At 37.6% G+C, this 13,374-nt stretch overlaps 1 protein-coding gene across 1 annotated transcript in view; it reads left to right on the top strand.

Moving 5' to 3' along the window:
* LOC137278300 (inaD-like protein) overlaps window positions 1–13,374 on the top strand; it is a 96,406-nt gene that overhangs the window by 72,874 nt on the left and 10,158 nt on the right. The window contains exons 4-9 of the mRNA XM_067810549.1: window positions 1,288–1,420; window positions 7,545–7,727; window positions 8,384–8,603; window positions 9,336–9,471; window positions 10,262–10,908; window positions 11,277–11,391. Coding sequence (XP_067666650.1) covers window positions 1,288–1,420; window positions 7,545–7,727; window positions 8,384–8,603; window positions 9,336–9,471; window positions 10,262–10,908; window positions 11,277–11,391 — 1,434 coding nt within the window. The remainder of the gene's footprint in view (window positions 1–1,287; window positions 1,421–7,544; window positions 7,728–8,383; window positions 8,604–9,335; window positions 9,472–10,261; window positions 10,909–11,276; window positions 11,392–13,374) is intronic.

The raw sequence follows: 13,374 nt of genomic DNA, 5'->3' as shown, positions 1-13,374 counted from the left end.
GGCATCTTACTCCCTTACACTAATGATGGCAATCATAAATGTATATGAGATGTATGTACTAGTGATGATCATAAATAATAATAATAAGTCCATTTGTATAGCTCTCTATATCCAATCAGCAAGTGGTTGCTCTAAGCACTGATCATGATGCAGAAAAATTTACAAAACTTCCTACTGACAGCATTTACATATGGTGACATGTTAATGTTGTGATGCAGATAGTGACAATGGTGATGTTTATGATGAGGATCATATTGTTTCTAATGTCTGTAAATCACAAATGATTATGATGCCATCAAAGTGTGCAAATGATCAAAGGTGGTAATGCTAAAACATAGTTTCTACCTTTTCTTGTCACAAAAGACTGACTGAACAGAGAACATTTTCACTTTAACATAGAGAATGTCTGTACTTGGCAATATGTCACTTTGCATCATCACTATTATTATCTCAAGTGTTTGAAAATATATTGCACACTGTAGAACATAATTACTTTAAACATTAGGCTGTCTTTGTAATAAAAGGCGACTATGCTTGTCATAAGAGGAGACTAACGGGATCGGGTGGTCAGGCTTGCTGACTTGGTTTGCACATGTCATCGGTTCCCAATTGCACAGATCGATGCTCATGTTGTTGATCGCTGGATTGTCTGGTGCAGACTCGATTATTTACAGACCGCCACCATATAGCTGTAATTTTGCTGAGTGCAGCGTAAAACTAAACTCACTCACTCACTCACTCACTCACTCACTCACTCACTGTCTTTGTAGGATGAATGCAGTCTTGGCTCATATAGCTGTAATTTTGCTGAGTGCAGCGTAAAACTAAACTCACTCACTCACTCACTCACTCACTGTCTTTGTAGGATGAATGCAGTCTTGGCTCTGAAATGCTCTGTCTCCTACAGTATGTTCATACTTTTCTGTAAGCCTGTTACATTGTGTTGACAACCCAGCCACAGGTCTTCGCAATATATGGTTTAAGGGATGGATGAATAAACATGATTCCAAGCTTGTGACATGTATGCTTATTACTAACGGATACCAGGTGTGCAAGTGAATTCTTGAAAATCTCTCAAGACTATAGACTGTGAAACTCTGTTAAACAGCATGGCACAGATCCTATTGAAATTGTTCTGATTGACAAGGTTTTTAAGCTGAAGAATCACAGGAGAATAGTCATAGCCAATATATTTGGTATAGACAGTTTCAGCAGCAACAATCCTGAAGATGGGAAATCCCAATTAACAGGGCTCACTTTATTCAGATGTGTTATTATCATTCACAGAGATGGCCGACTGAAACGTGGAGACGAGCTCCTTATGATCAATGGAGTGAGTCTTATTGGGATGACGCATCAGGAGGCTGTTGACTGTCTGCGAACAGCACCCAGACTGGTACAGCTGGTTGTGGCCTCCAAGGTAATTTGTCCTCATACTAGATGTCCGTGTCTGTAGGCGGCACTGTGCAACCTGTTGGTGTTTGTGTTAGTCTGTCTCACAGTCCTTGAACCATATTAATTTCCCTACAGTCTAGCCCTCCCTGCAGTGTTCAAGTGCTAAATGAAGCAAGTCTGTATTTCCCCAGGTTCTGAAATATCTGGTCTGCCTAGTTTAATAGATTTGTTTGTTACTATCCAGATTACCTATATTCAGAAACTATAAGCGTTAGTCTAGTGTCTGTGTCTGCAAGCAGCATTGGGCAACCTGTTGATGTATGTGTATGCAGGCAACACTGTACAACCTGTCAGTGTCTGCAACATTTTGCAACCTGTTGGCTTCATCAGTATCTGCAACATTCATACTTACTGTAGGTTAAAAATCGCAAGTCAGTGTCGATGACTACATCTCCCTTCAACACCTGTTACAGCTTTTCGTATTATTCAAAATGGATAGGATTGAGTATGTGATATCGAATTTATACACTAATGTCACAACAACCATAATATCTTGTCATTAGTTACATTTCCAATTTGTGATTGCCACTCAAAGATCTCGTTTCTTGTCTCAGAGAATATTGATATATGAGGTCTAAAATTCACTTGAGCCTGTGTATATTTGTAATTCAATTAAGTCAGTTAACACAGCTAGATTAATGGGAAACTGGAGCTAGCAGAGTGTAGATTTATGTGGAGACATGACTGTTATAGCATAGGTGTATAATGACAAATAGGCAACAGCTGTAAAGTAAGACATTTGAACTAGTTGATGTATGTTTCATGGTCCACCAACAGCATTGATTGTCGTTCTTACAACCAACCACCTGCTCCACACATGAGCATTTCAGGCTGCTTTGAACCAGCTTGAATATTACTGATTTTTGCCTAAAAGGCATTCAATAATTGACTTGCCTGTGCATGTGTTCCTGGAAGGTGTCAGTCATACAGTCAGCTCTGTTAGCAGCCAAGATTTTTTAAAATAATTTGTAAAGGTTTTATTCCTTCTATTTACTTGACACACAAATGAATGTAAATGGAATAGTGCTTCTGGACATATGCAATGCCAATAAGTCTGGGCTTATTCTCCAGGATGTCTCATTAATGCTAATTGAAGGCATACAGGATAATCGCAGAATATGATCTTAAACCAAAACCATAATGGATATTTTCCAAAGTAAAACCATTCAACTGCTGCATTATAAGTGGTTCATTATTCTGCATAATATATAAGGTTTCATAGGAATCCACTTTCCTTGGAGCCAGACGGGTTTAAAGCAGACAGCACACAATATGGTTGACCAAGGTCTTATCATTCAGAGCATTATCATCCATTTACATTGAAGAAATCTGGCAGTGATGTCAACAGTTGTTAGGGCTTGGTATTGACGTTATGGCTGAGATACCTTTAGGTCAATTATTATAGGTCTTGTGCAGCACCTTACATTGATCACATCAGGCAGGGGCAGACAACCCATTAGTGGCCACACGTTTTGATAGTCGCATACCACACAACAGTTGTTAGCTAATTCAAAACTGGTGCACTCCTGGAACTCAGCTGTTTAAATTATTCGATGAACATGCTGGACAGGGGTGATATTGTGATATCAAAGGGAGACAATCAAATGAGAAAGGTTGTAAATCAGAAAGATTGTAATTCTTCAATGTGTATGAGTGTCCACTGCCACATGTATTCAGTATTGATTTTACATAACGTGGACATACATCTTTTCCATCTGGATTACAAACATTCTGCTGTGTAATAAATCTATGTAGATTCTCAGTGACTGAGGTATTTAGAACTCTTGTAATCTTTTCTTCTATTTACTGTGCTAGAAAGTGATTAGGTTTAAGTACATTTAGGCACATAAAGTTTTCATATGTGGAACAGCAAAAGAAACACAACTCATTTTTTTTTTGTCATGTTTTTAAACAGAAGACTTAAACATGAATGTTTATTTTTATGAGATTTCATATTTTCGAAACTTGCAGGTCTTTAGCTTATCTGTATACTTTACAAATGCTGCTCTTAGATGTACCTAGACTCTAGAAATAAAATGAAGACAGAATGAAATTTGTCAAATGTTGTCAATGATGCATTCCTCCTATAACCTTTGAAGGTATATTCTAAGAAACATCTTAAAACAATAAACATTAATTTAACCTCATATTTTCAATTATATACATATGAACTTAATGCTTAATACTTTGAGACAAACTTATGTCATTATACATTTAGTGCATGTGATATGTAACTTTGCTATGAAATGCTTGATTTTGTTGCTGATAACTTAAAATTAATCTTACACCATTCTATAAATACCTTTAGTGCCCATGCCAAGCTGAGAGTCCTTAAACGTGTTGATTTTACAGAAAATATGGAAATATCATGTAATTGCCAAAAATGGTTTTTCAACCCCCCTTTCCCTGTCAAGATAAAATTGCCTACCTTGCTACAGACCTGCCACCACTGTTCACCATGCAACCTAAATATTTAGGGAAAAACACTAGAATTGTGCTTGGTACCTGACACCCTATAATTTTGATGGAAATAAACGAGTCCATGAAAGCTGAAATTAGCCCCAGTGAGATTGGAAATTCTGAAACTGATGAAAATCTAGAGCTGCTTCATTTGGGTATTTTGCATTTCAAGGCTGGACAGAAGGAAACATACTGGTTCAGGGAAGGTGAGACAGACGAGAATGGAAAATACGGCACTGTAGTTTTCTCGTCTGTCATACAGACCCTGACGCAAATATATCGAAGAAAGCCCCCACAGTCTAGAAAATATGGCAAGTCTAGATTTCCACAGCCTCTGAAAATGAAGAAAGTCTCAGATCTCCTTTTCGTTGTATATATTTTTTATTGTGGACTTTATTTTCTGTGAAATATGTTCATTTCAGAGTCAAAATGATAGTCTACCCCTGAAAATGAAGAAGGTCTCAAGGTTCCTTTTCATTATATATTTTTTTTTATTACTGTGAACTTTCGGCAAAATAAGTTCATTTCAGAGGCTAGTCATTAGTCTAAGAGTTCACATTGTGTAGGTTAGTCATTGTTCCAGAGAGTTCAGACCATACTTACCTTTGACATATATGAGCTGAGACTGCTAGTGATAAAGTCATTGAACAGTCACACACTGACCTTTTCCTGGGTGGGAGGGGGGCTGACTGACGCTCTTCCATGTGTGCTTTCATGTCCAGTACTTTGAACTAGGAAACTGTTACTGTAACTGAAAAGCTATCATTGTCAGTGGAGCTATGTGTGTATGTGCAGTAGGCTTTAGCTTCAAGAATGTATTTTCCACAGGTGACACTCCCTGTAAGAGATTAAAGTCAATCATTTTGATTAGGTTTTGTAAATTTAGATTTCTATTACGTTTCTTTCAAGCTACTCATTCTGATCATCTCAAAACTCAAATTTTATAAAAGTGTTTCAGAGGTTTATCATTGCCATCTTTAGATCTGATACATTAAGTCTTATAATAAACTAGACATGAACCTTTGTGCATCTTCCTGCCTCAAATGTCCTCAGTTTTCAGTTTCCACTTTGATTGAATGAATATTTACCAAGAAATTTAGATTTTAGTTTTTACTGCAGGGCCTTTGGTATAAAGATATTAAATCAATAAGCATCATCTGTCAGTATTTCAATTACACTGAAACTGGTTGAACAGTTGTTTGGAGATTAATATTTTTATTGCATGCTTAGGCCAGGCCAATTTTAGTTCTTGTTTGAGGGATAATTTCTGTGCTCAAAAAAATGAAATCATGATGTTTTTATTGACCCCCCAAAAAATGTGTTTTAGATTAAGTTTTGCCCCATATGCACTTCATATATTGCCAGAAGTAAAATACAGTGAGTATTTAGAAGGAACATTACTTTGATTTTGAAAAAAAAGAAATATCATGGATCTGGCCTTACGTTAAAACAGTGTGTGAGTGAGTTTAGTTTAATGCCGCACCAAGTAATTTTCCATCTAAATGGTGATGGTCTAGAAGTAACTGAGTCTGGATCAGACAGTCCAGTGATCACCAGCAGAAGCATTGATTTGCCCAAGTGCGAACTGATGACGTGTGTCAATCAAGTCAGCGAGCCTGATCACCTGATCTCATTAGTTGCCTCTTACAACAAGCATGTGCTACTGAAGATCATTTCTAACCGGGATCTTCATTGGTAAAACAGAGAGTGAGTATAGTTTTACACAGCTACTGGCAATATTTCCACAACGGCACAATAGGGTAATTACACAAAAGCTGTAGACAACCACTGAAACCATGAACGGTTTGCAATCGTAGACAGTGATTGATAGCATACTCATAGTTTGCTAATGAAAACAGTGATAAAAAATGTAATCACTCTCTACCATGGTAGAGAGCTTTAAAAACATTATCACATTGTATGGAATACATTACATTTAAAAATCACAGTCCAGCATGGGAAAGAGTAATTGATAACATTGTAGCACTGTACTACAATGAAAAGTGACAGATATAATTGTTAAATGTACAAAGGAAGACAATAGTGAAGAGTAATATTAGTAGCTCTGATGGAACGTAACTGGAGGTATTTTCTCAGGAGGTATTATCATTGTGCACAATATTTTGCTAACACTAACACAGTCTACCATAATGGACAGTAATATTATCGCAGGTTCCTGTAATTAATATCACTTGCAGTATAAACTGCCTGTGTGGCAAACTGCCTTGCATATTTGCATTGGCGTGTATGTCATCAAAGTAAGGAAAGTTCCAAAGGACAGTTCATATCAAGTTGCATAGAACACTTAACATGCTGCTGTTGTATCAGTAGCTGCTGTTGTATCAGTGTGGCCTGTGCATGCTAATCTGAGGCATCTAAATCGAGGGTTTCACTCAGTGTTACAATAATGATCCTTGAGACCACAAAATGATGCATTTTAACTGTTGTGAGTGTGATATTATCTGAATTATGAATGTCATAAATTCTCCCATTCTCTTGAATTCAATCAGTTTTGAGAAACTGTTTAAGAAATGCTATTAGCAGTGATCCAATTCACTGTTGAATGGAGATTTGAGAATATGGGCAGCTGGAGTAGAAATCTTCAAAATGAATGGTCTCATTGACAAACGAAAAAGACAGATGACACAGAGCCTAAAGCATGGATATTTTTCAAAAATTGGTGAAAAAAATGTTCTTAAGGAAATTTCCTGGAGCCAGTGCAACTATTGATTTTTCGTCAGAATGTTTTTAGAAAATATTCTTCTTTGTACTTGAATAAGTGACTGTATGGCAAAATATGATATTATGTTCATGTTAATTTCCATTTCTGCCTGAGGTGCTAGTGCCTAATCAGATTTATCGCTTTGTGAAAGGAGCATATGTAGGAAGTTTGTAATATCTTAGTCAGGTGCAGTTCAAGGCATAATGTACATACACCCGTGAAGATCTAGGTTAGAATTCATCTTCAGTAACCCATGCTTGTCATACGAGGCAACAAATGAAATCGGATGGTCAGGCTTGCTGGCTTGGTTGAAACATATCACTGGTTTCCAGCTACAGAGATCAATGCTGTTGATCACTAGATTTTCTGGTCCTGACTGGATTGTTTACGGACTGCTGCCATATAGTTGGAATGTTGCTGATTGTGGCATAGAATTAAACTCACTTATCTTCATCCAAAATACAATACATTTATATCTGAAATGTACAACTAATTCTATGAAGCAAACCAACCCTGCCAAATTCTGTGCTTATTTTAGTAAGTAAAAGACAATATACGAGTTTATTGTATTACAGTAAAGTATGTTTATGACTTTATTTGTGTAAACAAACTGTTAATGTATAAACAAAATAAATTTGTGATGGCTCTGAGTTAATCGAAGGGGATTAGTTAATGAGGGGAATCGAACCCAGGTCTTTGGTGTGATAAGTGGATGCTTTAACCATTGGGAGAGAGTGGGCTTCCCTTGCTGTATATCCTGACAACTCTTAAAAGAATGATGGGCTAAATATATTATATCAAATATTTCATACAATAAATTTGTGCAGTATGTTAAGTATTTTGTATTCATAGAGACTAAAGTTTTGGAGATATATTTATACACAAATCACTTTCTGATTTCTGACAGATCCGCAAATCAGCCTCAATAGCCTCAACGTTGTCATCCCAGCTTCCAGGAAGTCCAAGAGTTCTGTCCCCTGTACCTCAGTCATCCAGTCCTACCTTCCAAGCAGAAACTCCAGCGCCAGTGCCAGAGGTCATCGCACAGACTCCGTCAGGGACTGTGTTGAAATGGGAGGAGATGTTTGATGTAAGAATTGTTAATATTGCTATATATTTTCACATGTTCTCACATAATGGGCATATTCTATCATACAATCCATTGTTATCAGTGAAGCAATTCAGTTATGATACAGACAATGTCAGTATAGACAGATGGTAATTGAATTGTACATATCTATGATTCATCTCATAATGCATCAGCAGTTGAAGCATATATGTAAAAATAATTTGAATCAATAAACATGGTAAATATTCCATATTATATTAACTTTTATGTAAATAACATGTGTCCTTAAACATTAATATTGATAGTTATAACAATGAATAATAATATAAAGTACATTAATATATATGAATAATATTTATCTTAATGATATTAGTAAACACTGTTGTGACCAGTACGGTACACAGATGTACAAATTGTTAGTCCAGCAAAACCAGTAATAGCCTATCACGAAAATATTTTATTATAGTTAAGTGTGCGAGACTGACGGTGTGGTGTTGGGCATATCAAATGGCCCCAGAAGCCATGTAAGTGACCATTAAATACATGCAAAGAATCGGGCAAGGCCATTAACATCCACCTCAGGTCTCAAGGTGCCCTCATATCAGTTATCACCATTCCTAGGGATCACATCATCCCTGTCCCTATAATGACAGGTTAATTTGATTTTCTTATTCTAGAAGTTCTCCAGGCCTGGACAGAATTCCCAATCACCTGATAAATATCGATCCCCAAGGTTTGGTCCCGAGCAGATATTGACAGTGAACAAAGGTGCCAAGGGTAAAGGTCTGGGATTTAGCATTGTGGGAGGAACTGACTCCCCCCGAGGGAGCATGGGCATCATTGTACGGAGGATATTTCCCAACGGCGTCATCGCAGAGGATGGCAGGCTTAGAGAAGGTATTTGGGAATGCTTCGTTGGTATATATTCAGAGCAAAGAGTTACAGTTACAGGTTACATATACCACCCACTTGAAGTTATTGAGCACGTAATTCTTTCATATTTATATTATGATTCTGTAACTTCTTAAGGTTTGAGAATGACTTTTGTCTTTTCAACTGTTGTTATTTCCAGAACATCTAATACATGTGTTAAATGTGTTCAAAGTTATTATTAATCAGTGTTTATAGTTAAGTATTAAGTCTCTTCATTCTTATGTAGTATAGTCCCAGGCTGAATTGAGAAAAGTTCAGAAGGATTCAAGAGTTGTGCCCCTTTAGTTTACTGTCACTTGATGATCCTTGATCATTGAATGTAAAGATTGTACTAACATTCACAAAATGAAGTGAAATTCCTCCAATTTATTCTCTTTGTCATAGTATTCATGGCCTTGATACCATATTTTAGTTATGACTGTAGTCTGAAAACACATAACTGTAAATACTATCACCTTTTTTATGTGTGTTATGTGTGCCAAGAAGAGGGATATCTTTTACTGAACAAATAATCGACTGAGTTGTTGTTGCATACATCGCTGAGAGCACCAAACCATCCAATATGGCTTTAGATAATCTGCCAATGGAAGAACACCCAATACTTTCAAATATCAGATTAACTAGAGTACTATGAAAGAATTAGGTTTTCTTTTGAGTAGTATACCTGTATTTGATGTTAGAATGTTATTGATTCAGGTGATGAGATTGTTGAGCTGAATGGAATACCACTCCAGGGCCTCACACACAAGGATGTTCTGTCTAAGTTCCGCTCTCTCAGGAAGGGTCTTGTGAGACTTGTGTATAGGAGTAGACTCTCTTCCCCAAGTTCCAGGTGAGCCATGCAAACATCTTTACATTTATACAAACAGTGATATCTACTTGGAACATGTCTGAGTTACTTGTTAGATGAGTGCTTGAGAAAAAAAACTGAGTAACAGGTCAAAATGCAGACCAAAAACCAATGAGAAGTTTCCATGGATTTCCAGGAATTTAGTTTCATTTTAAATGTTTTGAGTTTTCTATTACAGAGTATCAAACAGTCTAGGAGAGATCTCAAAACACACTTCAGTATTGTCAAATTCAACTTTTTAGGGAGGTTGTGGGGTTCGCCCTTCTAGAAAGACAACCATCAGAGTGCAGCCCTAGACTCTCTGGGAACTGAAATGGACCCCAAGACCCCATGCATGCTAAATTTTCAGTGTTGTTTGCGTTTTACTGTTGTCGTGTCTGAAGGACTGTTACCAATATGGTAAAACCCACCATAAAACAGGAACAGTGGCAGAGGATAAATTCAGAGCACCTATAAACATTTCATAAAGTTAGGATAAAAGTGTACGCTTTTGGTACAAAGTATATTTACTCATGCAGGAGCATGCAGTTCTGTTAACAACATACGACACACAAAAATAGTATTTCATTTGTCATTGCAAATAATGAAGGTATCTTTGGGTTAAATGTGTAATGTTCAAATATATATATGCTTGTATTCTTCTCTCCCCTTGTTTCAGTCCATCTCAGTACTCTCCATATGTAATGGTGTTTTTCTAACTATGATCATATATACATCAAATATTATTTCATCTTGCCTGTTGTGTATTGTCAACATGAAGTTACTATTGCAGCCCCCACCTGTCACCAAGTGCCTCGCCTCGAGAGTCACCTGAAGGTAGTCCTGTCTCCACCCCAGGCCACTCCCCACGCCACACTCCAAACAACAGCATCTCCGACGCCTCAGTCTTCGGCATTTTTCCCAACAACACCCTACCACCTCTCTCGCCAATGGATAAGGCATCCTTTCTTACATCAGGACTGATGTCTCCTTTGTCACAGATGACAGACCGAACACAAACGTTGCCCCACAATCTGAGAACCCCAGGAGTCAGGACCAATCTGTTCCCCACATCCCCCATTCTACACTCACATGGAGACAGAGCCAACTTTACCATGTCCAGACACAACACAAACTTTATGCAAAGGGGGGCAACTCATACTTCCTATATGGGCCAAGAAGTTTCTCAGCAGAAATATACAAGTACAGAGCTGGGCCTTTCTTCTCATAGAGGAATGTCAAATACTCAGTTCCGGACTTTACAAAGTACAAATCAAGGAGTTAACTTTATGTCAGTTGTTCAGAAACTGGAGTTTTCTCAGAGCCAAGTAAGCTCTAACCAAAGCTCCGAGAATGGATTCCTGTCAAATGGTAGTGTACTAAAGTTAACAAGCGAAATTGGCAGTAACAACCGAATCTTTGAAGTGGATCTCCAGAAAGGTAGGAGCTCAGTCTAACACAGATCCAGATTTTAAAATTGAACAGCAGTGTGAGAATCAGCCAGTTTGCCTACTGTGAGCCTGCTGTTATATGTACAATCTGTGATGAACAATCTTCGTTTTGGTCATGTAGAATCCAGTGATCTCTCCATTTGCCTAATTGTCATGCGGTAACCATTACTGAGAGACTGTAACAAAGAAAACTAAACAGACAGTTTTTTTCACTATGAAGCAGGAACTAAATATTCTGCACACATTTCACATTCTTCTTACATTGTAATAATGTAATGTTTTTTATTGTGGTCAACTGGTGGTTCATGTTTGTATTGGTGTGGTGTGGTACTGTCATCTAAGTTTCACTAATTTCAGAATGTGGATTAAGCCTGGGCATCAATGTGGTGCGGAAGACTATTGGCGGCATCAGTAACATTTACGTTCAGGACATCACCCACAACTCCCAGGCAGAGAAGGATGGGCAGCTCAGGTTAGTTGTTGGCATCATTGCCTGGAAATACAGGTTGGGGCATCAGCTCCATACCCCTTGTAAGACAATGTCTTGGTCATACTGAACAGAATGTCAAAACATTTGTCAAAATACACTTCATGCCCTTATGTTTTATCTGTTCCTTAAGTAAACCTCATAATTGTGTCTTCATATATTTAGTTACTTTAAATGTTTGGTTGGTAGTTAGCATTTCAACAACTCAAGCTTATCAGAAAGCGGTGACAGACAGGATCAGGTGCTTAGGCTCACTGACTTGGTCATTGTATCCCCTCTACGTAGATCGATGCTCATGCTGATGATCACTGGATTGTCTGGTGCAGACTTGATTAATTACAGACTGTTGCCATATTGCTGGAATATTTTTGAGTGTGGTGTCAAAAAACGATCAGTCAATCAGTTAGTGTTATATCCTTTTCAGTCTTCCTTGGTTTATTTATTTATTATCCCCCCAGCATGTAATGCAGGCAGATATAGTTGAAGCCTTGTCTGTCCATCGGTCTGTGATCATTTTGTTTCTGAAGCATAACTCAGAAACCGTTCAATATTTTTAGACCATACTTGACAGATATAATAATCTTAACCTATAGTTGCGCCTTTTGCTATTTACAGAGTTTTGGCATTTTGTTTTTTTTGTTTTTCCATGGAACATTTTGGTGTTAGTCTAATGGTGGGGTGGGCTTCGTTTCCGGAGCTGAACTCAAAAACCGTTCAATATTTTTCTGCAAAAACTTGGTAGATATGTGTGGCCGACCCCAAAGTGTTGCCTTTTGCTATTTACAGGTTTTGTGATTTATTATTTTCTGGGTTTCCATGGAAATGTTTCGGACTTAATCTCAAAATGGAGGGATGGGCTTCGTTTCCGGAGCAGAACCTAAAATCCGTTTTTTATTTTTTTTTTTTCAAACTTGGTAGATATACCAATCAGAAGCTACAGTGGTGCCTTTTGCTAGTTACAGGTTTATGTGATTTCTCAGTTTCCATGGAAACAATTCAGACTTTGTCTCAAAAGTGAGGGGTGTGTTTCGTTTCCAGAACTTTTTAATATCTGTCAGTGTAACTTGGTAGATATGTGTGACAGACCCCAAAGTGGTGCCTTTTGGTATTGACAGGTTTTTGTGATTTATTATTTTCTCAGTTTCCATGGAAACGTTTCGGACTGAGTCTCAAAATGGAGGGATAGGCTTTGTTTCTGGAGCTGAACTCAAAAACCGTTCAATATTTTTCTGCAAAACTTGGTAGATTTGTGTGGCCGACCCCAAAGTGTTGCCTTTTGCTATTTACAGGTTTTGTGATTTATTATTTTCTCAGTTTCCATGGAAATGTTTCGGACTTAATCTCAAAATGGAGGGATGGGCTTTGTTTCCGGAGCAGAACCTAAAATCCGTTCTTTATTTTTTTTTTTTTTCAAACTTGGTAGATATACCAATCAGAAGCTACAGTGGTGCCTTTTGCTAGTTACAGGTTTATGTGATTTCCCAGTTTCCATGGAAACAATTCAGACTTTGTCTCAAGAGTGAGGGGTGTGTTTCGTTTCCAGAACTTTTTAATATCTGTCAGTGTAACTTGGTAGATATGTGTGACAGACCCCAAAGTGGTGCCTTTTGGTATTGACAGGTTATTGTGATTTATTATTTTCTCAGTTTCCATGGAAACGTTTCGGACTGAGTCTCAAAATGGAGGGATGGGCTTCGTTTCCAGAACAGAACTCATAAACTTCATAATATCTGTCAGTGTGACTTGGTAGATATGTGTGGCAGACCCCAAAGTGTTGCCTTTTGCTACTTACAGGTTTTTGTGATTTGTTATTTTCTCAGTTTCCATGGAAACGTTTCGGACTTAGTCTCAAAAGTGAGAGATGTGTTTCATTTCCGGAGCAGAACTCAAAAACTTCTTAATATCTGTCAGTGTGACTTGGTAGATATGTGTGGCAGACCCCAAAGTGCCTTTTGGTATTTATAGGTT

Source organism: Haliotis asinina, chromosome 3 (assembly GCF_037392515.1).
Source record: "Haliotis asinina isolate JCU_RB_2024 chromosome 3, JCU_Hal_asi_v2, whole genome shotgun sequence".
Lineage (NCBI taxonomy): Eukaryota > Metazoa > Mollusca > Gastropoda > Lepetellida > Haliotidae > Haliotis > Haliotis asinina.
The sequence above is the reverse complement of the archived record's forward strand: the minus strand, read 5'-3'. Positions and strand labels throughout refer to the sequence as shown.